Genomic DNA, 24,983 nt, shown 5'->3' with positions numbered 1-24,983 from the left:
CTGAACTGAGAAACAGGTTGAGATGCAGAGCCTCCAAATAAACCACCAAGTAACGATCCCCCAGTCTGAGAAATAGTATTTTGGGATGAAGATCCTCCAAACATTGCGCCTAACAGTGAACCTCCAGGTTGGGAGGAGGGCTCAGGAGTAGAACCTCCAAACATAGAGAATAAACCTTTGGCTGGTGGCTCCTTAGAGCCTGAAGATGCTGGTAAAGATCCTGGAGGTAAAGGTCCTAACTGGCTGCATGCAGATTCGGAGCTGGGTGTTGAAAATAAAGAAAGCAAACCTTTTCCTGGACCGTCTGAACTAAATCCTGCAGAAGTTGGAGGATGTGGGCCTGTGAGCATCGAAAACAGACCAGGACCTTCCTTAGTAGGAAAAGCATCCTCAGGTGCACTTGCTGTATTGGATTCCTTATGCATTCCAGTAAACTCTAATTTTGTTTTCTCAGATGCAGCATCAATGTTTGCAATTGTGGTCTCCTCATTGAAACTCATTGAATGTGCTACCTCTTGACAAAGGCTACTGGAATCAGATATCTGTGATAATCTTTGTTGTTGAGGTTCTTTGGAAGCCCTTGATGTGTTGGGAGTTTGTTGTGGTGGCGACACAGTGGCTGGAGCAGAGGAAATACTTGCACCAAAACCTGGTGTTTGAGAATTTGTCAGGCCACTAAACTTTGAAAACAAATTTTTTCTTGGACTTTCAGTCGAGCCAGATAAGCCACCTAACAGACCTCCGAGAACAGATGTAGCTGTCTGCTCTTGTGGTTGAGAGTGTTCTTTTGGTTTAGCCTGTGCCTGAGGCTCCTGCTGTTGCTGAGTTTCTGACTGAGCAACTGCCTGCTGAGATGCCATGATTGGTGGCTGAGGTTGTTGAGGGCTGGGATCAGTGAACACTGAAAACAGTCCCTTTATTGTCCGTTCTGATGAGCTTGATGACCCAGGTATAATTCCCCCGAGGAAAGATTGTTCTTTTGGATCTTTTGGAGGAACTCTTGACTTTTGTGATGTTTCAGAGTTTGGCTTAGTGAGGTTAGGGGATGGAGGGGTGGCTGTTCCTCCAAACATTGATAACAAACTTTTACCAAATGTTTCTTGTTGAGGAGGTGGTTGAGCTGCACTTGGTGGATGTGTTTGAGGCATGGTATCTTTTTTAGGGACAGCCTGTTGAGGACTTGACCCAGTAAACAATGAAAAAATACTTTTACTAAATGATTCTTCCTGAGGAGCAGTCGCTTGTGTAGACGTCTGTGGTGTGGAGCTGGTAAAGGAAGACTGAGTCGGTCCTACTAGCATATCTCCAATAGACAATCCAAAAAGTCCACCGGTAGGTTTAGTTCCTGCCTCCTGTTTTGGTTGCCCTGTAAGTTCCGACTTGTTAGTTTCAGCATCTTTGGGTAAATTAGGAGAGAAAAGCTCAGATATACTTCTACCTGGTATCTGGCTCTGTGTTGGCCTCGCTGTCCCACATTGGTCAACTGGTTGTTGTCTTTCTATACCCTTTGTTTTAAATGTGGATGAAAGTGAACCCTCTGTAACACCAGGTTTCATTTGTTGTTTTTGTGGTGGAGGTGCGGAGGACTCAATACTAAATAAGCTGCCAATTGATCCAAAGAGATTTGACACTCCTGTAGTCTCTTTATGTCCAGTGGCACTATCATTTAAGGAAGTAGTACTCCAATTCTTACTCTGAAGATTAGGAGATGACTGAGAATGTGTCTGGATATCTGGTTTGGTTTCATCCATGCCTACAGCAGACTTAAGAAAACTCACAAAGCCTCCTTGTGATTGTTCAGGTGGTGTTTCGCCTTTTGTATCCACTGGGTTATCAGTTGCAAGTACAGGCTGTACTGGTTTATCAAGAGATTCATTTGATGCAAAGGGTACATTAACATTGGGCTTTGTTGGTGGTGATGCTTGCTGTACCATTGTTGTCTGACGTGAAAGTCTTGGTTTATGTGAGGTTGTACTTGAGAGTGTTGAGGGCTGGGTGACTTCATTGACTGAGGGAATTGCTGGCAAAATTCTTAACTGTGAAGTGGTTGGTCTCTGCATTTGTTTATTTTTTTCAGACTGGGTAACAGGAGCAAAAGAGTCTTCCTTGATAATCTTAGACTTAAGATTTTGGAGACCTGATGATAGAATGTTCTTAGGTTGTTTGCCACCAGCTTGATCAGAATACATCTCTCCAGGTTTTTTCAGCTGCTCTTGGGATGGTTTCTTCACAATACATGATATTAGGGAAGAAATCTTTTTGACCTGTTGATTAGACAATTGTTCAACTGGAGACACCCTTTTCCTCCATTCATCCTCTGAAACATCATCTACATGTTTCACTGTTACAGCAGCAGAAGAACGCCGCCGTTGGCTAGGTTGATAGCATTTGTAAAGGAGCTGGTGATATGAATTCTCAGCAGGAGTAGAGTTTAGAGAAACAGAAACTTTCTGAGCAAGTAACTTCTTAACTTCAAGATTGTTCCAATAAGGGCTGGTTTGGTCTCTTTTATGGCATGAAAGATCAATAATATATTGGTTGTACTCTTGATAGCCATTAGTAGGTTGTCTTGGATCCATCCTCACTTTGTTTAACCTGTAGGATGTGAAATCCATGCCTTGCTGCCCTTGTGACAAAAATGAATTTTCAAACATTTCAGAAAACTGCTCGAGACTTAAATTCATGATCTGGTTTCCTTTTCTGTAGGCAGCAGACAAATCCAGGGGAGCATTGAGAAGTTGAGGATCCCTGTGATTTTCACCAGGAAGCCAAAGAAGCTCATCCTCATTGTAAAGTGGAATTTTAAAACCACAGACCAAGACCATTTCATTGTGCAGCCAAGCACTGGGAAGACTATCTAAAGTCTGTTCATTATCCCATGATCCACTTTCGGGTGTACATGCATACACATATTCACCTGCTGCATCTGTAAGTAAGGCATAAATATACTCATGGTCTGTGTAAACAAAGTACCCACAGTCACCGTCCTCTGCTGGCCACCACATTCCTTGCTCCAAAAGAGAAAGCCATTGCTGATACCATTCAGCATCTTCAAGGTACAGTGAATCTTCTGTCTCAACATTGGCGCCTGCTGAACAGTTTCTATTCGAGTTAAACTGACTATGCTGACCTATATAGTTTGTGTGAACGTTTTGTAAGTTTTCCCTTTCCGTTGCATATTGCCAGTTTGCTGAATAAGATAAGTTTGGTGCAGTCTCCTCATAATAACCTTCATGATACACAACCCCATTCAAGCTGTAAGAACTACCATCATTAAACGAATGCCATTTCCCAAAGTTAGCATTACTGTGGTTAGTTGTTAAGTTGAGAGCAGCTTCTTTATCAGATGTACATACAATATTTCCTAAGTCTTCATAACTGTTGCATAATTTTCTCTGGGGGAACAGGTATTCATTTTTTGGTTCTTCAAATGAATGTGTTACCATTTGTTTTTCGTGACCTGCAAGATCTTGCCTAGGAGTATCGCTCACTGGGTGATTTATATTTGAATAGCTGCAGTGAAGTGTAGATACGGGTAATGGAATACCTTCACAGTTTTGTGTATATCCTTGATCTTCTCCTTGAAAGCTGTGGCTTAAGGACTCATTCTGAAACTGTTGCCAAAGAACACTTTCACAGATCCACTGATTTTCATCATATGAGGGACTTATACCGTATTCAGAAAAACTACCTTGGTAAAGGTTTTGATTTGTCACCCCAAACAATGCGGGAATGCTTCCACCTTTTACTGTATCCAGAGTCATGACTGGAGAAGTACTATGGCTTTCTAAATGGGAGTGAATATTTCTTGTACTATAAGCCATCTGGTTATTTGATGGAAGTGAATGAGAGTAGTATAGCTGAGACAGATTGCCAGTGCTAAACGAGTATTGTGTTGTCTGTCTTTGCAGAGATCTCGCAAAAGCAGCTGATGTTCGCAGGTCTAAACTCTCATTGTGAATTGCCAAGGGTGTAGTAATTAAAGCATGCCTACTCTGTCCTGGATTTAGACAATTTGGAGGAGATATTTCCAACCTTTCATTTGCAAAGTCTGTGGTAGTACTTTTGATCAGATCTGAAGTTAATCCTGTCGTCATGGTGATTGGCGTGTGTTGCTCTGCATCCTGACCTTCCATTTTTGCTTGGTTTTCAGTTGCATTTTTGCTAAACAAACCTGACAAAAAACCTTGCTGAGAGGTGCTTTGAATGTTTTTATCCTTATCTACATGTTCTTGTTGTTTAACATTGGCAAGAGAGTAAAGTGCCTTGTTTTGGTGGGATTTTGGCTTTGATATTGTAGACATAACACCCCTTTCTTGTAGTGATTTTTCTGTTGATTTCTGACTGGTCAGGTCTGTGCTTTCAGAAGTTTTGGTTAGCTTGTTGAACAACCCTGAAAGCACTCCAGATTGACTTGACGTCTCTGTCTGCGCTGGGCAAGGCTGGCTACAAGGCACGTTGACTTGCTGATTTACATGAGTCTCATGGGTGCTTTTGTGTTGCTGTTGCTGAGTCATATTTTTTGAGGAAGATTGAAATAGTCCAGAAAACAACCCACTTCCTTGAGCTGTTTGTGTCGTGCTGTTTTGAGGTTGATTTTGTTTAGAAACTGGGATATCATTTTGTCTTGGCTGTTCATGACTGGATTTATTGGGGGGAATTCCCTGCTCCTGTGCTGATGGTTGATTTTGTTTATTTATGCTGTCAGCTGAAGAAAATCTGAAAAGACCAGATAAAAGACCACCTTGTTGAGATGGTTGCTGAAGTGGAACAGTTTGTTGTCTAGTAAAGCCTGGTTTACAGGTTTCTTGTACATCTCCCCGCTGACTCATTGTTCTGTTCCTCATGCCTCCAATGAGTCCTTGACTTTTCTGTGCATTGCTGGCTTGTCGATGTTGATCACTACCAGATTGAGGAACTGTTTGAGAATTTGATATATTCTCAGTGGAGGCAAATCTAAGCAAACTAGACAGCAAACCTTTTTGTTGAGGTTGCGTTTGCCGAGTTTCGCTCAATGTCTGCTGCTGTCCAGGATTACTGCTGTACATTTTGCTTTGTTTTTCAGCATCAGGAGGCTGCATATTTTGTGCGATGTTTTCTGTTGATGAAAACTTTAATAGTCCTGAGAGAAGGCCCCCTTTCTGTGGCGTGGTAGAGTTTTGTTGATGAGAGTGATGGGGGAGTTGTGAGACACTATTGCTTCTGGGTGGCGGATTGCTTGCCTGCTGTGGCACACTACCAGACAAGTCACTAGTAGACCCAAAGTTAAGTAGTCCAGATAGCAGTCCTGGTTTGGGTGTATTAGAGCCCACCTGATTAATGTCTTCAACTGAACTGCCTCTCGAATGAGTTGTGCTAAAGTACTGTGATCCAGGCTGATTAGGGTTGTGAGGCTGTGCTCCATGAGGGGCTCTTGTTGGTTTCTGATTTGAGGTATGTTGTTGTTCAGTTGGCACTTTGCTGCTCTGAGAATGAAGATTAGACCTCTGGGTTGAGGCACTAGGATTGGAGGAGGGGTTAAACATGCTGGAAAACCATCCTTTTTCTGTGTTTTCTTGTTGCTCAGCAGACATGGAGCAGGATGAAGCTGAATCGTGATATTCTTGTGGGCAGTTCTGTGTTCTCATTGAGGTACCAGTGTCTTCAGTGGATGAAAACCTCAAAACACCAGAGAGCACAACTCCATCTGCTTTTGGACGCTGCTCAGTAGAAAGATTTTCTGAGGGGAGGAAAGGTAATTTTGGCTTACTACTTAGTGACTGGTTCCCCACTAGTTTCTCTAGTTGGATATTTTCGTTAGCTCGAAACACTGGATAAACTGCCACAGGAGGAGCGCTTTGAGGTGGAACAGAAATGGCTGGTGTAATCAATGAACTGAATGATTTCTTAAAAGGGCTAAAGAATCCTGTGTTTGCAGTTTGGTTTGGAGACCTTTGAGGCTCTGGAGCATGTACATTTTGATGGTACATCTCTGGATTTTGTTTCCAGTATAAATTCTCATCATGATTTTGGACCAAATGGCTGTCATGAGATGAACTTCTTAACCTCACTGATTTCATAGCACCATCATTCGCCGTTGACTGTTTACCTTGATAAACAGATTCATCAACAAATATTCTGTCTGACAGGATATGTCCTTGATAATATGTCCGCTCTATTCCTTGCTTGGATTCAGCAGAACTTTGACCTTCCCCTCCTGAAAAAAGCTTTAAAGGATTCAATTTTCCCAAAACCGAGTTTCCTGCTGCACTCTGGGCATGAGGTGGGACCTCAGATGCATGTTGTCTTGTGCTTCTTTGAGTTTGACTCCTTGTAGAAGTTTCAGGTTCCTGTGGACCTCGTGTTTTGTTCTGTGGCAGCTGATGAGGCAGAGAACTGAAGGACTTTTTGGGAGAAGTTTCTACTGGAGAAACAACTGCTACAGGAGTTGTGCTATTTGCCTTTGTGGGAATAAAGGATAGAAGCCGTGTTATTCCAGACTGGGCAGGTTGTGGAGATGGTGCTTCGGCAGCTGGAGCAGGCGATTTGAGGCCTCCTCCAACCTTGTCACTGATGGAGCAAAACAATGAGCTCATAGCCATTTTTACACCTGAAATACCCTGATCAGAATCAGCTTGGGTTTCTCCTTTACAATCCTTTGAAATACTTTGTTCCTCTCCGAATGAATCTGTTCTGTTGCTACCCAGAGAAGATAGCCTTGATTTGCTTAATTTGGGAAGGGACCCATATTTGCTAATTTCCTCCTCTTTTTCAGCAAGATATTCAGAAACTGTTTCAACAAGACACTGAAGCTCATCCATCGGGTCAACATATTCCTCAACTGGCTCTTCTACAGGGGAAAGTATTGCCTCAGGAACCCATCCTCCAGTTTTAGATTTGCTGTACTTCTTTTCACGAATGCCCTGTGGATATTCCATGTGGCCCTCATAGGAATGCCGCTCATTGTAATGCTGTGCATTCTCCGCATAAAAGTCTTCAGCCACAAAGTCAATGTTATTAATATCTTTATCGGCCCCTGGAGGGGAGAGAAGATCTCGAGAGTTCTCAATTTCAAAGTCAAACCGCGCTCTTGCTCGAGGATCATACCCTTTTTTGTATGCTACATAATTCTCTAAAGTGTTGTCCAGATCATTTTTTGCCCACATCCTTGTTTTGTGGAGAAGCCCATCCTTGTGGGGCCTGAGGCTCGATGAGGTTATAAAGCGCTCCTCTTCTTCCTGCATCTCTGCCACCTGTCGCATAAACGTATCCCCTCTTTTCTCCTGATGTGGTGCAAGAAGAAAGGGAGAGATCTCCTCTCTCTGCTTATCAAGAAGCCCGCCAGGGTCTACTCTTTTCTTTCTTCGCCGGTCAATCGTATCATAACCTTCAGGGTAAGTGGCAGCCCGAAAACTACTATGCGCTGAATTTTGACCAACTGGTGTTCTGGCCGGCTCTGGGTAAGGTCTTCCCATTCGAAAGATTACGCTGTCTTCCTCGTCATCCAAGAAGTCACTCAGCTGGGGCTTTGATCGTCCTTTGTATTTGTTTTCCCACTCTTCAAACCCCATGCCAGAATCTGCAGGTATAATTCTAACTCTTCCCTTCTGATTTAAAGATCTTAAGGAAATGAACAGATTTAAATAAAGAGTGTGGGAACAGATAGGAGGACAGAGGGGAAGCAAAGGGAAAAAAAAGAAACATTGCAGACAAAAAAAAGGTGAGACAGAAAGAAATTAACACAGGAAAAACTGCATGCAAAGGTATAGAAATAATAATATTCTTGTAAAACAGTTATATGCCAGACAAGCAGAAAACAGATATGATTTACAGACATTATTTACATATTTCCACCTCATCATGCGTTCTGCATAGTTAATAATTCTGTTTGTGTGTGGAAAGAGATTGTGTGTCTCCATGTCTGCATGAGCCTGAACAAATTCAGATTTTTAGAAATCCCCAGAACAACTGTCACACTTAACAGCTCTCTAAACCCTCTATTTCACTGGTGTCCATAATGGTGATTAAGCCAAATCACCAGCATATGTCATTTGGTCCATAAGTTTATAATCCCCAAAGAGTGAAGCCTGCATCAGTCCCTGACCCACTCCCTCAGGGAGCGTCACAGTGGGGTTTTCTTTTTGCGGGACGGCGAAACCAAGTTCGAAAGCCATTCAAACTACTGTGGAGTTTAAGCAACACAACAGATTCTTAGACAAAATTAAACAAAGAGCCGTCACTGGCTGCTGTCCCATTTTTTACCCCTTTTTTCTGAAGTAGAATTAAACGGATCAGCTCGCTATCAGTAAACGCAGGCAGATTTGTAACAATCTCTTTGGTGGAAATGAATTTAATGGACCAAGAGCATTTCTCTCATGGTCTCCAAACATAATCACAATTCTACTGCAAATCCTTCATTTTTCCGATGCAGGAATTCGTTTATGGCTTTAATGCAAACAGACAATAACCGCCCTATACTTTGTTCAGACTGACTGTAACTCTAACATCCAGACTGACAACGGACGATGCAACCATGTGACTGCATCATTTCTACCACTGTAAAACTGAAACCAATCTTAACCACGGTATTATCTATCAAAACACAGGTTACATCTCAGTAAATTAGAATATCAGTAAAACATTTTTAAATAGATACATAACAGACAAAGTGATATTTTTCAAGTATTTATTCTATTAGCTCTGATGGTTTTTATATATTTGATCAAAAGTCAAAATTCCGTTTCTTGATAAATAAATTATAATATGTTATAATAATTATAACATAAGGAAGAACTTTTACAGAAGTATCATGTTTTGGCCAACACAACCACGGGGAAGGCTGCTGACTTGACAGTAATTTACACTAAAAACGTCATTACTAAGATTGTTGTGTCAAATTATCTTAATGGAAAGTTGAGTGGAAGGAAAATGTGTGGTTGAAAACAGGATAACCTCAGCCTGGAGAGAATTGGAAAGCATAGCCCATTTAAGAGTTTTGGGGAAATTCACAAGGTGTGGACTGCAGCTGGACTTTGTGTTTTAAAAGCCATCGCACTGAGAAATATCCAGGACATGGGCCACAACTGTCGCATTATTTGTGTTAAGTCACTCCTGGACCAGAAACAATGTCAGAACTGTCCTACCAAGCCTAAGGAATAAAAGGACTAAACTGTTGCTCAGTAGTTTAGGCCTTCAGAGTCTAGAAGAATAGTGAAGTGGCACAGAATCTGAGCTGCTTAAGGTCCACTTTGACGTCTCCATAGCCAGTGATGATCTGGGGAGCACTTTCATGTGCTGCTGTTGGTTCACTGTGTTTCATCAAGTCCAAAGTCAGCAGTGGTTTTTCTTCTTGTGTCACGAGGAAGACGAGTGACACCTAGAGGATAGTATTAAAGCAAACTAGGCTTACTTAACATCTCGGCAGAGCTGCAGGCAGTAATTCATGTAAACAACCAAGCCCCAACAAAGTATTGACGTATACTGAACAATACATAGACATAATGTTTGGTATGCCTACATTTATTTATTAGAAATCCTAATAAGCCTATGGTTACTTCTGTTTTCCTCCAACCTGTTTTCCTACCACTCAACTTTCCAGTCATGTACTTGGAACAGCACTCTGTAATCAGCCAGTTTCTTTAGAAGTGACCTTTTCTGGTTGACCCTACTGCTGGACAACTATCAAGTTAAACGTCTTCCCCATGATGGTGCAGGCCATCACAAGGACGTAGCATCACTTTTATGAGTTAAAATATCTGTTTGGTTATGGCTGTGAGCCATAAACATTGAATTTAACAGCAACTCATGTTTTAAATATATCACTTTTTGTAAAGAATCAATAGAATACAAGTTTCACTTTTTTAACTGAATTACTGAAATGAATAACTTTTAGCTCATATTCCAATTTATTGAGATTCACCTGTGTAAATTAAAAATGCACAAATTTAAAGAATTCCAGAAAGCGAGAGATATCAACATTTTTCTTTATTATCCAAAGGTAGAAAACAAAACTGTTTACAAATCATACCACAGCCAATCAGAATGGACCATTAGAGTAGAGGTGGACTTTTCTCAAGCTACAAAGTCCAAAAGAAATTGTGTGATTTGACTGAGCCCTTCAGTGACTGAATGGGTGCGTGAGGGACAGTGTCTATACTCTGCTCTACCTGCTTCCTCTCTGGTCCGTGTAGTCCAGGTCAAAGCTGTGGACAGAGTCGGTGCAGCAGTCTAGCAGCTGCTGTGTACGGGGTCCCATGGGGAACTGGTGCATGGATGAGTTGGGCTGGGCCGTCGTGTGGTACCGAGGAGGCAAACTGTTGCTGGTCTCACTGCGGTAGTCACTGTCCCGGTCATCTACGGCGCTGTCCTGGTCATCCAAAGCTGCAACAGGATCATATGCTCATTAACAGAGAAAGAGTTTTAGAAACCCTTGGTATGTATTTGTGTAAATGGGTAGTAAAACTGGGTCAGCTACTGCAGGTTTTTGGGGATGCTGACAAGCCCATCTGAGATGTATGTGGGTCCAGTTGTAACCATGCAACACAAAAACGCCCTGCCAGGCACCTTTAATGCTAAACTTTAATCTGTTTCAATCTTTCATTGACTTCACCATGTTTTCACATCATAAATGGTTACATCAGATTATCAAGGACTTAGGACGTCTCCTGAGCAGCAATGCAAAATAAAAGAACCGCTTGATTGTAATAAAGCTGTAAAGTGTTACTAGGTAGCAGCCTGATGTAATCTGTCAGTGACTCAAACAATGTAAACAGAAAGAGACTTGCATCAATGCAGCACACTACGCCACAGCTCCCTTTTTTAATTAGAGACAGCAAACATAATAAATCTGCCCCACTGTCCTCAGATGACTCCAAGGAGTCAATAATCTGAAGCAGAGGGTTTTCTGGCACTGTAAAGCACTTTATTTTTGCCATTTTAATCTTTCTTATGGCATGAAATTTTATTTATTTAAGCAAACCTTCAGGTTTCAGAATGGTCGGATTTTTAAATTTAAAAACTATATCAATATGAAATAAAACAGTCAACCTTGCTTTGATCAGAGCATCAGTAAAACCTTGGACACGGGTTGCATGGAGGCATCATTTCTAGAGATGCACCAAGACACTGACCCATGATCCAAAATGTCTGACTAGCCAGACTGGTTGGTGGGAATCGCAAAAATCCAATATCTTTCTGATTAGTAAATGCATTTTGTTATCTTTTCATTTTATTTTAAGTATGAAACCGATTAATCAAATGACCAAAAAAATTAATGAATGAACAACCAATCAATGAATGAATTTATTTCTTTTCAGTCCACTGAGGTGGTTAAAAAGAATTCAAGAAGCTAGAAGGTGTAAGCAGCTTCTAGAAAGGAAAACGTGTCTGCTATTCATTCAGGTTCCTACAACAGGAAGTTCAACTTTAGTAAATATCTGTCACAAAACATGCTGGATCAAAAAATATGGGTAGTTTACCAAAGATTATATAAATTACGTTTATAGGTAGAGCTTTTTAAAGTAAGGGCCTGATTATTCTACAGGGAATATACACTGAGACTGTTTATTAGTAATGCTAACCATGCTAATCATTAATATAGGATCCTAAAGACAGTTTAACATACATTATATTACCAAACGTATTGGGTCCCACCACCAAGTCAAAGAATCCTGGTGTTCCAATCACTTCCAAAGCTGCAGGTGTATAAGGTTTGGTGTGGAGAAATTTCCCAGGCCCCCACAGAGTCCTGACCTCAACCTTCTTGAACAACTTTGTGACAAATTAGAGCGGAGGCTGCAGTTCTGGTTTTATCTAACTATGAAGACACTCCTAAACCTTAGAAGATGTTTACAGAATAGTTAAAGTTGCCATTGCTGGCAACAATGGGTCCATTAACAAAGTTGACCTTATAGATTAAGAAAAGGATGTCATCAAAGTTCATGTACATGTAAAATTATACAGAAAAAATACTTTTGGCAATATAGTGTATCAACTCTGAATCATTTTGTCCTTGTTTTCTACTCTCAATATAAATACTTAATGGCTTTACATCCTGTTTAATTACAGTTTTTTAAAGAGGTCAGAATTGTCTAAAATCGGGATCGGCAGATCAGTGCTTTACAAAAAACCAGAGATCAGAAATCAGCCAGAAATCTCTGATAAGTGCATCTGGAATAATTCTGTGTCAACCTCACCTTCCATTAAGGGGAACCCTATCCGGTCCTGAACTCACCTGGAAAGCATTCCCTCCAAAAAGCAAATAATGCAGAGCCCATAGACACAGAGGCGGAACTTCACATGGGTCGAATTCAGATTAGTTAGGAAATTATTCCAATTTTTAGGAAGATTTGTTTGCATGTTACCAAATTAGCAAAGATATTCTACTTCTAACATTCAATGTAAACAATTATTTATTTCAAAAATGAAGTTTTAAAAAGAAAAATGCTTAAATCGAACTTGATGGGAAACAAAAGGGAAACAGCAAGGAAAGAAATGTGTTAAACTGCAGAAATATGAAGAAAATGTATGGAAGTCTTATAGATTACAATTCACTTAGGAATATTATGACATGTGAAAAGGGGTGAGGGTAAACCAGGGGAAAGGGTCCATTAAGTTATGTTACATACTGATTGGGTCAGCCCATCCGAAATAGTTGCCTGGTGAGAGTGCAAACATTACAAGTGAGAGTAAGTCCAAAGGGAGGCAGGGCTTGTGCACACGAATTCATTGTCCCTGCGGCTGAACAACTGAGAAAGTCTCTTAACTGTGAAAATGCTGTTCTTTGAAATTAATTAAGATTTTTTTGGCTCTAATACTGACTGTAAAAAAGATACAGTGTGCTGAAAAACAAACAGGATAAGAATGTTAAAACGAGTGAAGAAGAGAGTTACTAAGGAAATGAACTGGCTCCATCTAGAGGCGGACAGGTGAACTGAGAGCAAAGACTCACAACACTGGGAGGGGGCGCATTGCAGCATGGCCCTCTGATCATCGACATTCTGGAGGGGGTACTACAAAGGAAAGCAGAAACAAGAATCAAACATTATTCCGGGTCGCAGCTATTTTTATTTTAAATAATGCTTATTTTTCCCAGCAGTTCAGAGGTCCATCTCAAAAAACTTGAATTTCATCAAAAGTTAATTTATTTCAGAAATTCAATTCAAAAAGTAATACAAATTTTATATGGACTTGTTACCCGCAGTGTTTAAATAAAACCATCAATTCAGTTTCTCAGAAAACTGACAGTATGACATTAAACCAATAAAAACAGGCTTTTTAACACCAAAATGTGATGTCATGATCATGTAATTGGCTACGCAGTCATAGGGAAGACTGCTGACTTGGCAGTTGTCCAGCAGACAGTCAGGGTTGAGGGTTAGCCACAGAAGGTCATTACTAAAGAACTTGTGCTGGATACTATAAACAGCCAATCACTTGAAAGTTTAGTGGAAGGAAAAAGTGTGGCAGCCATTGACTGCAGCTAGATTCAGTGCTTCAAAAGCCATCACACACAGATTCAACCACAACATAGGCTACAACTGTCATTCCTTGTATTCAAGTATATTAATGGAAAGTTGAATGGAAGGAAAAACCATTTGCAACCAGGATAACCATAGTCTCGCGAGGATTATGTAGCAAAGCCCGTTCAAAAGTTGGGAAGGAGATTCAAAACGTGTGGACTGCAGCTGGAGTTAGAGCTTCTAGAACCATCACAAAGAGATGCATCCATAACATGGGCTGTCACATTTCATGTGCTAACCCACTTCTGATCCAGATATGAAGACATTTTAAGAGCACTGTATGCTTGGATACATGGTAGACTTTTGTATTTCCGTGTCTTGTTTCTTAAACTTCTTGTGGACAATATCAATATTTATATTTTCTATGAAAGATGGGAACCTCAAACATCTTCAAATACACAGTGTTCTTTTCCCCATAATTATCCAGGCCAGAGAAATAATTTAAGCATCAGTTAGCATAGAAAACAATGGTTCTGGTTCAGTTTTGGCCTCTTCTAAAACACTAAAGCTACATCTTACCTCATCGTGGATTCCCATGTTGATGCGCTCCAGCTTACCCGTCCAATACTGAGCCTCATCTTCTGGAATATCTGGTGGTGAATAATTTACATTTCAGAATGCTAACATTATATATTCAGGTCTGTTTAATTTCCCAGGAACATCAAGGAATTACTGACATGAAAACACCAACAGATCTACTGTACCTGAATGTGAAATAAAGTGGAATAAATTGTAAGTGACAGGAAGCAGAAAACTAAATATGTCTCCAGCCAGGGAGTGGGTTACTGTGGTGTATCTCATCATTCTCATTTTAAAGTGGGTCTAAGCAGCTCAGCAGCCAGATGCACATTAAAGGGCACCAACACAAAGGCCAGGCCTTCAAAGAGACACCGACCTGCACCTTTAATGAATGGCTTTGGTGGCACAGAACCCACATGAACACCGTGAAATGCCTCTTCTGAGTATAAACTTTGATGTGTTCTGATCACAGGGCAGTGGCAGCAGAGAGGCTGGCTGCAGTGATGACAGTGTTGGTGGAGAAGTGGTCGGGCTCAGGGGGCAAATCTCACGATGGGGTAGATCCGCAGCGCCTTGCAAAACGTTTCGTACTGCTTGATCTCTTTCACGTTTTGTGACGATAAAACCAAGAACTTCAATGCATTTTATTCAGCTTTTATGTGATGGAGCATAAATGTGAAGTACAAGGAAAATGTAGGGTTTTCTAATTATTACTATCAATAAAAATCTGAAAAAAAGTTACGAATATTTTGTGTTGAGCCTCCAGAGTCAATATGTTGAATATTGAAAACAGCTCGAGCTCAGTCAGATTAAATGGAGAGGGTCTATGAACATCAGTTTTCAAGCATTGCTACAGATTCTCAATTAGATTTAGGTCTGGACTTTGACCAGGCCAATTTGAAATGTGCTTTCATCTAAACCAGCGGTTCTGACAAACCTCTGAGACCTCCACAGAACCACTGGATTAATACTGGGATTCACTTACACACTTTTGGGCTCTATTCACCTATTAGGTGACTTCTGAAAACAGGTGGCTGGACTGAATTTTATTTCAGGGTATCAGTTTAAAAACAGACTGAAAATCCAATGATTGTCATCCACTGAACAATTATGCACTACTTTGTGTTGCTCCACCACATAAAATCCCAGTTTGTGGTTTTAATTTGACAAAATGCAGAAACGTTTGTTTGGTATCAATAGTTTGGTAAGACAGTGTATAAATCCAGGTTTTATTTGAAATCATTTTCAGATTTTGGAAGTTCATGAGGTACTTAAAGCAATTTGCACCACAAACTCACCAAACGGCAGCTCGAAGCGAGTATCCAGCAGCACTCGGTGAGGCGTTGGGTTCTTAGTGCCATAAATCTCATCCGCCTTCATTAGAACCTCTGCATCCAGGAAGATCCACTCGCCTGAACCCTCCTGTGAGTAAACATATTTGACATTTTATCCAAACCGGATTGATGTCGTGTATCTTTGAGCGAGTTTGCGCTCTAACCTCCTCAGACTGTCGGATGTTTTTAAGAGGAATCCAGGCTGTCCCCACCATGGTGTCCCAGATGAGGCCTTTGTTCCACACCTCGACAATGAGACCGAGGTCCAGCCGGTTGATCTCACTGCAGAGCAGGGAGGCGGGGAGAAATAATGCTAATGTTATTCCTGATACACTGGGTGGGAAATGTAATGGATAAAAAACAGAAAGTTTTGTTGTTTGGAAAAACATCACAATACAAAAACTGTTTCCAATCCAGCGTTCAATTCCCAATTAATGGAGCTGAAATTTCTACATAATTACTGTCAGGCTCTAACACTGCCTGAGAACAAAAGGTCCTTTTTGTTGTGTTTTAGCTGTCATAATCCACCCCTGCCTTTTTTATTCACCAGGCTACTCAAAGGGCTCCAGAAGAGCTTGATGACAGCAAAACAAATAAAAAAGGGACATTCATCTTGAAAGGAGCTGCATAACCGGGACATTTGCATATCCTCATCTGTGAAAGTTTAGAACCGAACCACAGAGCGAACAAAAAGAAGATGTGAGAAAAGATAATCAAAGGCAGCAGATAATTGGGACAAGTGCAGAGGAGGACTGAGCTGAGTGACCAGGGCAGCCAGGTGCAGAGATAAAGGCTCGCTCACACAATGAGCCAGAATGAATACATGCAACAAGGTCCCCTAATCAAGCTGTGGCTGATCCCAACAGGGAGATGTTGGTTGTTTTAGATGTCATTAAAATCTCACAGTTTCACCCTTTAATGCAACTCTCCTTGAATAAAGCTTCCACTCTAGAGCAAAGCGACATTTTAATAAACGTTTGCTGATCATACAGAATGAAAGCTACCGATCAGGACAAGGTTTTGACACCCGTTCATCAGGAAACAGCTTCATTAAACTACGAGCATCTTACCAAGACTAATTCATTCATTTTTTCCGTGCCTAATTAATTCAAGCAATAATACAAATAATGCTATTAACCCTTAGGGTAATAAATATGATGGGTTGGAAAAGTATTAATTTCCCTTTTTTCCAAATTTTTAAATCATAACCTCAATTTTAATGATGTTATCACTTTCTATAACACAGACACAATTACGTAATATAAATGAGCATTAAAATTGAAGATAAAAACTTTAAAAATGTTGATTTTATTTTTCAGTAAAAAGTATTTAAACAAGGACATGTGTGGTGAGGAATAGATTGGGACACTCCACATTAATTATCCCTTAGAATAACTAAAATCACACACAGGTTTATCAGGTAGACATGATTGGAACATCATTACTCAGGTTTTTTCAAAGAGGTTTGCCCAGTTTAAACATCAGACATTTAATTTGGTGCTCCTGACTGTTGAAGTGAGAGTGAACACCATGGCGAGGTCCAAAGAGTCATCAGAGGCCTTCAGCAGTTTCTGAGTCTGGTAAGGAGTTTAAAGAGGTCTCAAAAGAGTTTTATTCAGCCGTTCCACTAGAGAAAAATCTACAAGTGGAGGACATTAAAAGCAGCTGTCAACATGGCCAAGTCCGGCTGTCTAAGAAGGTTTACCCCGAAAGCAGACCGCAAAATGCTGAAAGAAGTCTCCAAAAACCATAAAATGTTATCAGGGGACCTCCAGCAGGCTCTGGCTGCTGTTGGTATGAAGGTTCATGTCTGTCGAATCACAAAGAGACCGAACACGTTGAAATTTTATGGGAGGTGAGCAAAGAGTAAACCCTTGAACGTCAGACTGAAGTTTGCCAGAGAAAACAATGATAAAGACCAGGACCGATAAATAAAGACCCGAGGATATGTTTGGCTCGAACCAGGTACAGCTCTCCAGTAAAATAATCTGGAGGTGGAAGCGTCATGTTTGGGGATGCTTTGCTGCAGCAGGACCTGGCCAGCTCACCATCATAGAATCCACCATGAGGTGCTTGAGGAAAATGTGAGACCATCTGTAAAATAATGTGGCAGAACTGGACCCTGCAACATGAAAAAATCATACCAGTAATTCCAGTAAGAAATGGAAAGTCCTGGACAGGGGTGTTTTTAGGGTCTCAAAACATTGGGGGCTTTAGCCCAAATCCAAAATATTTAGGTTTCAATAAGATAATTTATAGGTAATTTAAAATTAAAATAATATAGGACATATTGTACCAATTCTCTGTCTCGGCTGGTTTTAGACTGAATGTAAATTATTGTGAATCAAACAAAAAAGGTTTACAATAATTTTACTTTTTATTTTTGTTAAAAGCTGAATGAAGGACAAGGAGAAACAGAGTTTAGGCCTGATGAAAAACCATTTTGCTGAAGAAAATAATGACATATTTTGAGGTATTTAGAAAAGAACTTAATCTGAATTTTTGCTGACAAACGTTTTTCATCTCAGAGATGTTTACTATAGGCCAGATAAATGTGCTTCTTTTGTCATTTACATAAATTACCTTTTTAAATGTTACATTCTCATCAAAGTGTTCCACTCCTGAGGCTCCATTGTCTTAATTTCTTAAATTTGAAAAAAGGAAAATCTTAGTCAAATGGTAATATCCTAAAACACGTCTATTTTAGTATGCCAAGAGCTTTTGAAACATTTTATTAAAATGGTTCCTTCTTTTATGAACCTTTTCTCTTTTATTGCCATCTTTTCAGCCCTTCATTCCACTTCTGAAGAAATTTGTCCTGCCAAAATCAATAAATTAAACATTTTTCAACACAGTCTTTTGTTTTGCACTGAGCATGTCAGACATTAGTGAAGTTCTTACTATTAAAAACTGAGAGGAAAGGGTGTTAAGTTGTGGTGTTTAAAATAGAGCATAGAGCCTCATCCTGGACCTTATCAGTACTAATATTACAGTTATTAATAACTGTATATATAATGGTAAGTATGTCTCACCTTCAGTAAAACTTTATCCTTGTTTAATTAGTTTAGTTTATATAATACAAGTGTAATTCAGAAAAATAACATATTTTAATGTGTTCAGCTACATTTGGATTAAATGCTTTTATTTTGACTGAAGTAAAGGACCAGATATTTTCACATTATGATGCAACTCCTGCTAGAAGCTCACAGAGAAGGTTGCTGCTGTTTTCTATCACAGATCATTTAACTTCACCTGTAGCTCAGGTGAAAGTTCCTCATCATGACCCTGAAGATGCTCATTAGAGTGAACCTCCACCTCATGTCTTGCTGGGTGAATCAGTGATTAGCTGTAACTAACAATCAGCCCATTCTGAGTCAGCATTCAGGTTTTACCGCTAACTTCGTCTGGATTATACCGCTCGGCGTCCACCTGTTCCTAAACACACACACCCACCAGGCTCCCTCTCTCCAGCTGGCTCCATGGTTGCTCTGAAATGATCCCTGTTCGAGGCGCTCAGTTGAACTTTTCAGGTAATGAAGGAGGCAGGTCGACCTGGAGTAAACTGCTGTTCTGGACTCCTCCAGAATGGAGTTCGTCTCTGGCTGTGTGCGTAGTTGCGCATTCGCGGTGCCGCGAGTGCGCAACTAACTATTGTTTGTCTTCTCCTTTTAACTCATTGTCAGGTTACTGTGGAGCGGGACGTGATTATATGGAACACAATTCTAAAAATCTGATTGTTTTTAAATAAAAAAGTGAAGTCCAATACCATTTTGTGGCTGCATCTTTTTAATACTTTTAAATTTCTTCTATCAAGAAGTCCGGGGCTATTCAGAAAACATCCGGGACTTCCGCCCCCGAAGTCCAGGTCTAACTATGCACCTGGTCCTGGGCCTAGTCAAAGTCCTGATAATAATAATAATAATAATTGATACTTTATTGATCCCTGAGGGGAAATTAGACCCTCTGCATTTAACCCATCCCTTATAGGGAGCAGTGGGCTGCCGTTGTGCGGCACCCGGGGAGCATTCTGGGGCTAAGGGTCTTGCTCAGGGACCCAGAGTGGCAATCTGTGGGATACAAACCCGGCCCCTTGTGTCCCCTCCGGAACACAAACCTCCTGCTCTAACCACTAGGCCACCAATCACTGAGATGATGATTTGAAACAGGCTGAACATGCAAGAAACTCCTCAAAGCTGAAAGTGAGGAGTTGAGCAAACTTTCCTCAGACTGATATTGGAAACCGGCAGATGGATACAGGAAGCGGATGGGGGAACACATTTCTGTTGATATATTTTGTTCAATGAACCAAACAAAGTTAATTCTGTAGTTTAAGTGCAAATTAATACCTTCCTTTTCAAGAGATAAAAAAAAGAAATGAGAAACATTTGAACAGAGCTTTTAATGTGGTGTCGTACTTTCTTCCACATGTAAAAAGTCTCAGCATTCAGGATACCTGTTAATCAGGAAAAAGAATGATTCGTTTTACAGGATTTTTGGATTTGCAACAGACGGTGCCGAGCATTTGCTGGAAACTCTAAGGTGTGCCTCTGATAAGACGCTGAATCACTTTAGGGAGACTCATCAGTAATGGACACAAGGAAAGATGAAGGTCTGGAAAAACAAACACTGTTGCAAAGACAAACAATGACACAAGGCGAACAACATGCTGGCTATGTCATCACCATGGACGCATTTTGCTTTTGGTTGTTTAAAAAAAGTGTAGCTTTAAACTGTAGGTTCACATTAGAAAACAACTGCAGCTGAACCATGGATTAAACACAATCCTGTTGAAGTGGGTTAAAAAAATTTGGAAACAAGATCGAAGCACATTTAAGAACCAGGTCCTACTTCCTGCAGACAGAACTGTAACTTCCTGAATAGCCTTGCTTGCATACAATCACATGATACACATTTCTTGCTTCTTTGCCTATTTAGTTTTCACTGCACATGATGACACTACTGTTGTTCAGTCGGACCCAGAGGGAAGTGTAAAGAGTCAAACAAATGAACAGATGTTTAAAATAAACAGAGCAGTTAGAGCTTAATAACTTACAACATGAAGTCCTGTTCCCAGCACGGCTGGTCCCCACGCACAGTGATAGTTGTGCTTTTAACATTCTGCACCTTCAGTGTTACGTAGGTGTTGAACTTATCTGAAACAAAAGAGGACAGAAAATTATAAAATGTTTCTGTATATTCAGTAACGATACAACAAGAAATCTGCCAGTAAACCAAATTGTAGCTGAGCGGATGGATGGATGGATGGATGGATGGATGGATAAACAGATGAATGGGTTGATAAAACAATTAGATGGTGAGATATGGAATACAGTCTGGAATTCCAGACATTTTTCCCATTCTTATCTGCCTCTGGAAAATACTCAATTTAAATTCTACATACTTCCTGACTTAGAGTTGACGGATGATTGGAATCGGCTGATTTTCTGCTTGAAATGGCTTGATTGGTGACCAGCCTGTCTGACAAAAAGTCCATTCTTTTTCCTAACATTTAACGCACCACACCCAAGCACTACCAGGATGAACTGAAAACAATTAGTTAACAGGAAGGCCTGAGCTTTCCATCTCCGTCTGGTTGGTCAAGATTTCAAAAACCAGAGAAATCAGCCAAATTCTGATTTTTCTGAGTTTTTCCTTTAATCAGTTGTAATAAACAATTAGCCAAATCTGAGGCACATGGTCATTTGTTTAAATCACCCCTGGCAACAGCTTCGAGGCTGGCGGAAATAAGTGGGCTGTTGAATCTGCTGTGGATTTGTTTGGTGGCAAAGGATCACTAATTCCAGTGAGAGTGAAAACAGATAAATCTCCTCCCCATGCCAAGCCAAGCCAGGCCAGGCCAGCACAGTGACCCTGGTAATCTCCAGAAGCAGCCATCCTCATACGTCACAACACAGACAGCGTACAGTCTCCAAATACTTATAATGCATCTCCTGCACACTGAGGTCCACTTTCTCTTATAAATACACTTAATAGTTGTCAGCGGAAATTATAAACCTACAGCTTGCAACCATGATGGCCTGTTTTCTGGTGATGTAATAAAACAAGAGTCACCCATGACCTGTTAATGTTGCAGAGAAAGGTCTCCGTCGGTCCCAATACCAATCAGGACTCCCAAACAATAAGGTGCACCTGAGTCTAGGGTGAAGGTGTCAGGTTCAATGTCCGAAGAGATCCACTTCAAAGTGTGCAATTAATACATTATATTAAAATGCTTGAAACATATGTAAATGATGCCGAGGCTACGCTGGGAGTTGCAACTTCCCAATCAGACGCCAACTCAAGAGACGGTCTGTAATTTTACACCCAGAGATGTCTGTCAGCCTCCTGTCAGCCAGCAGTGACGGACAGAGTAGCTGCTGTTTGCACCAGCTGCTGGCGCTGCATGGTGGGGGAGGAGGGGTGAGTGGGATTAGGTGGCCTGTGTCACAACCGCCGGCTTTTCATTTCCTGCAACTGGGCGAGGGAAGCAGCAACACGTGTCTGCTGATGTGCTTCAGTTACGCTCAGAGAGCCCTCAGCACTGCCGGTGGTCATTTCCTACTACTCACCGCTCTGACAGTTAACATGTGGCCCCCTCCAGATGGGTACAACAGGGACTGATAAAGGATCAGCGTTATAAAACAACGCAATGCCTCACAGAAATATTCACACCCTGGAACTTCAACATATTTTGTCACTTTAACACCAGAAACTTCTTTGTATTTTATGTGACAGGACAGCACAAAGTGGTAAATAACTGGAAGGAAAACAATACACAGATTTTTCCATCTATTACAAATAAAAAGTATTTATTCAGCCCCCATGAAAATTGATTGCAAAGGACTTTCAGGAGTCATCTAATTATTAACCAGGGTCCACCAGTGAGTATCTGCATCTCAGTATAAATCCAGCTGTTCTGTGAAGGCTTCAGAGTTTTGTCAGGACATTAGAGAACAAACGGCATCATGATTAACAGGAGGTTAGCCAACAAACATGGCCGCTAGCAGAGCGTTGGCCAGAGAGGAAGCTAAATGAGTCATTGTCTAGAGGTGGTGCAGAGATCAGGCGGAAAATCTGTTGACAGGACAACTATCAGTCGACATTAAACACACAGCCCATACAATGGAATGGTTTAGATTTAAAAATGGTCAGTTATTGGTTAGCAAAAACATGTTTTACAAATATTAAAAGAATAATTTAAATAGGTTTTCAGATAGGCAAAGAAACAAGATTACCTCCTCTTAACTAATACCTCCATATTCCCATTATTGCACCAGAGAGTTGCATCAATAGTTCCTGGGCTTATCATAGCATGCTAAAACATGTTGTTACATCTAGTCTTTGTTTGAGGTAAAAAGAGTCCTGGAGGTAAAACAAGGTGTTGATGTAATTTAAGCACACACGACCCACCTTTAGGTCTTTGGGAAACAAAAACCAGCAATCAGCTGTTCCTGTGATCCCATGACTGCACTAAACAAAGATTTTCCTAGTTGCCAGAGGAACATCCTGAAACATTTACTCAGCACCAGCCTCCAACACAGGAGCCAGAAAAGTAAATGTCACTCTTGACCGGAAATGGTGAAAGAAAGAGTCCAGACAACACTGCTCAGAAGAAAGCATAAAAATGACACTTTAAACTTCAAATCAGAAGAAAAGCTGTTCTGAAAGTAACCAGACAGGTCTTAACAGCCCACAAACCATGAGTGACAGAACATAAACCTTATCAGTGTCTTGAGTGGACAGTAGTAACAAAACACAGGCGTTGTTACAAAGGAGCCCGGGGGATGCTCAAGCCTTCCCATAACTGGATAGCCCATGCCTTGTGCCTCACTTGGGCCGACTGCAGGGAATACCAGATAAGGGAAGAGGATGTATGGATTAGATAAGAGCCATTTAGCGGCTGTGGGGCTTTTTACAGCAGGTGCCGTCAACTATCCAGCTGATGCAATCTGCTCTGTGAAGAAGGAAGCAGCTAAAATCGCCTGGAATAAATACTAAATGTTCATCTGAACAGTAGTAGCAGCTGCAGCAGCAATATGCAACTAATTCAGGATTGTAGTGGCCGACAAATCCATTGCTGTTTGAGGAAAATGAATGAAATAGGTCTATTTTCCTCAAAAGATTAATACCATAGTGAGAACAATGAACTAGCCTAAACAATATTTAAACCTTTTTTAGCAGAGTTGCAAAATATATAAAATTGCAGTAGTCATTGCAATATCAATGTTTGAAATATTAAAATCACAAAGGACTGCTTTGATAAATATTGGATTCATATTCTGCATGCTAATAACAGTTAAAATCCTTCAGCTGACCCAAAATGCTGCAGCAAGAGTTCTGATGAAAATTAAAAAGAGAGATCATACAGGTCCTTCTCAAAATATTAGCATATTGTGATAAAGTTCATTATTTTCCATAATGTCGTGATGAAAATTTAACATTCATATATTTTAGATTCATTGCACACTAACTGAAATATTTCAGATCTTTTATTGTCTTAATACGGATGATTTTGGCATACAGCTCATGAAAACCCCAGAATTCCTATCTCACAAAATTAGCATATCATTAAAAGGGTCTCTAAACGAGCTATGAACCTAATCATCTGAATCAACGAGTTAACTCTAAACACCTGCAAAAGATTCCTGAGGCCTTTAAAACTCCCAGCCTGGTTCATCACTCAAAACCCCAATCATGGGTAAGACTGCCGACCTGACTGCTGTCCAGAAGGCCACTATTGACACCCTCAAGCAAGAGGGTAAGACACAGAAAGAAATTTCTGAACGAATAGGCTGTTCCCAGAGTGCTGTATCAAGGCACCTCAGTGGGAAGTCTGAGGGAAGGAAAAAGTGTGGCAGAAAACGCTGCACAACGAGAAGAGGTGACCGGACCCTGAGGAAGATTGTGGAGAAGGGCCGATTCCAGACCTTGGGGGACCTGCGGGAGCAGTGGACTGAGTCTGGAGTAGAAACATCCAGAGCCACCGTGCACAGGCGTGTGCAGGAAATGGGCTACAGGTGCCGCATTCCCCAGGTCAAGCCACTTTTGAACCAGAAACAGCGGCAGAAGCGCCTGACCTGGGCTACAGAGAAGCAGCACTGGACTGTTGCTCAGTGGTCCAAAGTACTTTTTTTGGATGAAAGCAAATTCTGCATGTCATTCGGAAATCAAGGTGCCAGAGTCTGGAGGAAGACTGGGGAGAAGGAAATGCCAAAATGCCAGAAGTCCAGTGTCAAGTACCCACAGTCAGTGATGGTCTGGGGTGCCGTGTCAGCTGCTGGTGTTGGTCCACTGTGTTTTATCAAGGGCAGGGTCAATGCAGCTAGCTATCAGGAGATTTTGGAGCACTTCATGCTTCCATCTTCTGAAAAGCTTTATGGAGATGAAGATTTCATTTTTCAGCACAACCTGGCACCTGCTCACGGTGCCAAAACCACTGGTAAATGGTTTACTGACCATGGTATCACTGTGCTCAATTGGCCTGCCAACTCTCCTGACCTGAACCCCATAGAGAATCTGTGGGATATTGTGAAGAGAACGTTGAGAGACTCAAGACCCAACACTCTGGATGAGCTAAAGGCCGCTATCGAAGCATCCTGGGCCTCCATAAGACCTCAGCAGTGCCACAGGC

At 41.0% G+C, this 24,983-nt stretch overlaps 1 protein-coding gene across 1 annotated transcript in view; it reads right to left on the bottom strand.

The window, feature by feature from the left end:
* Positions 1 to 24,983, bottom strand: part of LOC124872875 (protein unc-13 homolog B-like) — a 93,952-nt gene that overhangs the window by 44,328 nt on the left and 24,641 nt on the right. The window contains exons 3-8 of the mRNA XM_047373285.1: positions 20,406 to 20,505; positions 15,517 to 15,634; positions 15,317 to 15,440; positions 14,019 to 14,089; positions 12,929 to 12,989; positions 10,146 to 10,359 (exon numbers count right to left, since the gene is read on the bottom strand). Coding sequence (XP_047229241.1) covers positions 10,146 to 10,359; positions 12,929 to 12,989; positions 14,019 to 14,089; positions 15,317 to 15,440; positions 15,517 to 15,634; positions 20,406 to 20,505 — 688 coding nt within the window. The remainder of the gene's footprint in view (positions 1 to 10,145; positions 10,360 to 12,928; positions 12,990 to 14,018; positions 14,090 to 15,316; positions 15,441 to 15,516; positions 15,635 to 20,405; positions 20,506 to 24,983) is intronic.

This window comes from Girardinichthys multiradiatus, chromosome 8 (genome assembly GCF_021462225.1).
Source record: "Girardinichthys multiradiatus isolate DD_20200921_A chromosome 8, DD_fGirMul_XY1, whole genome shotgun sequence".
NCBI lineage: Eukaryota > Metazoa > Chordata > Actinopteri > Cyprinodontiformes > Goodeidae > Girardinichthys > Girardinichthys multiradiatus.
Note: the sequence above shows the minus strand (reverse complement) of the source record. Positions and strands in the feature narration are given on the sequence as shown.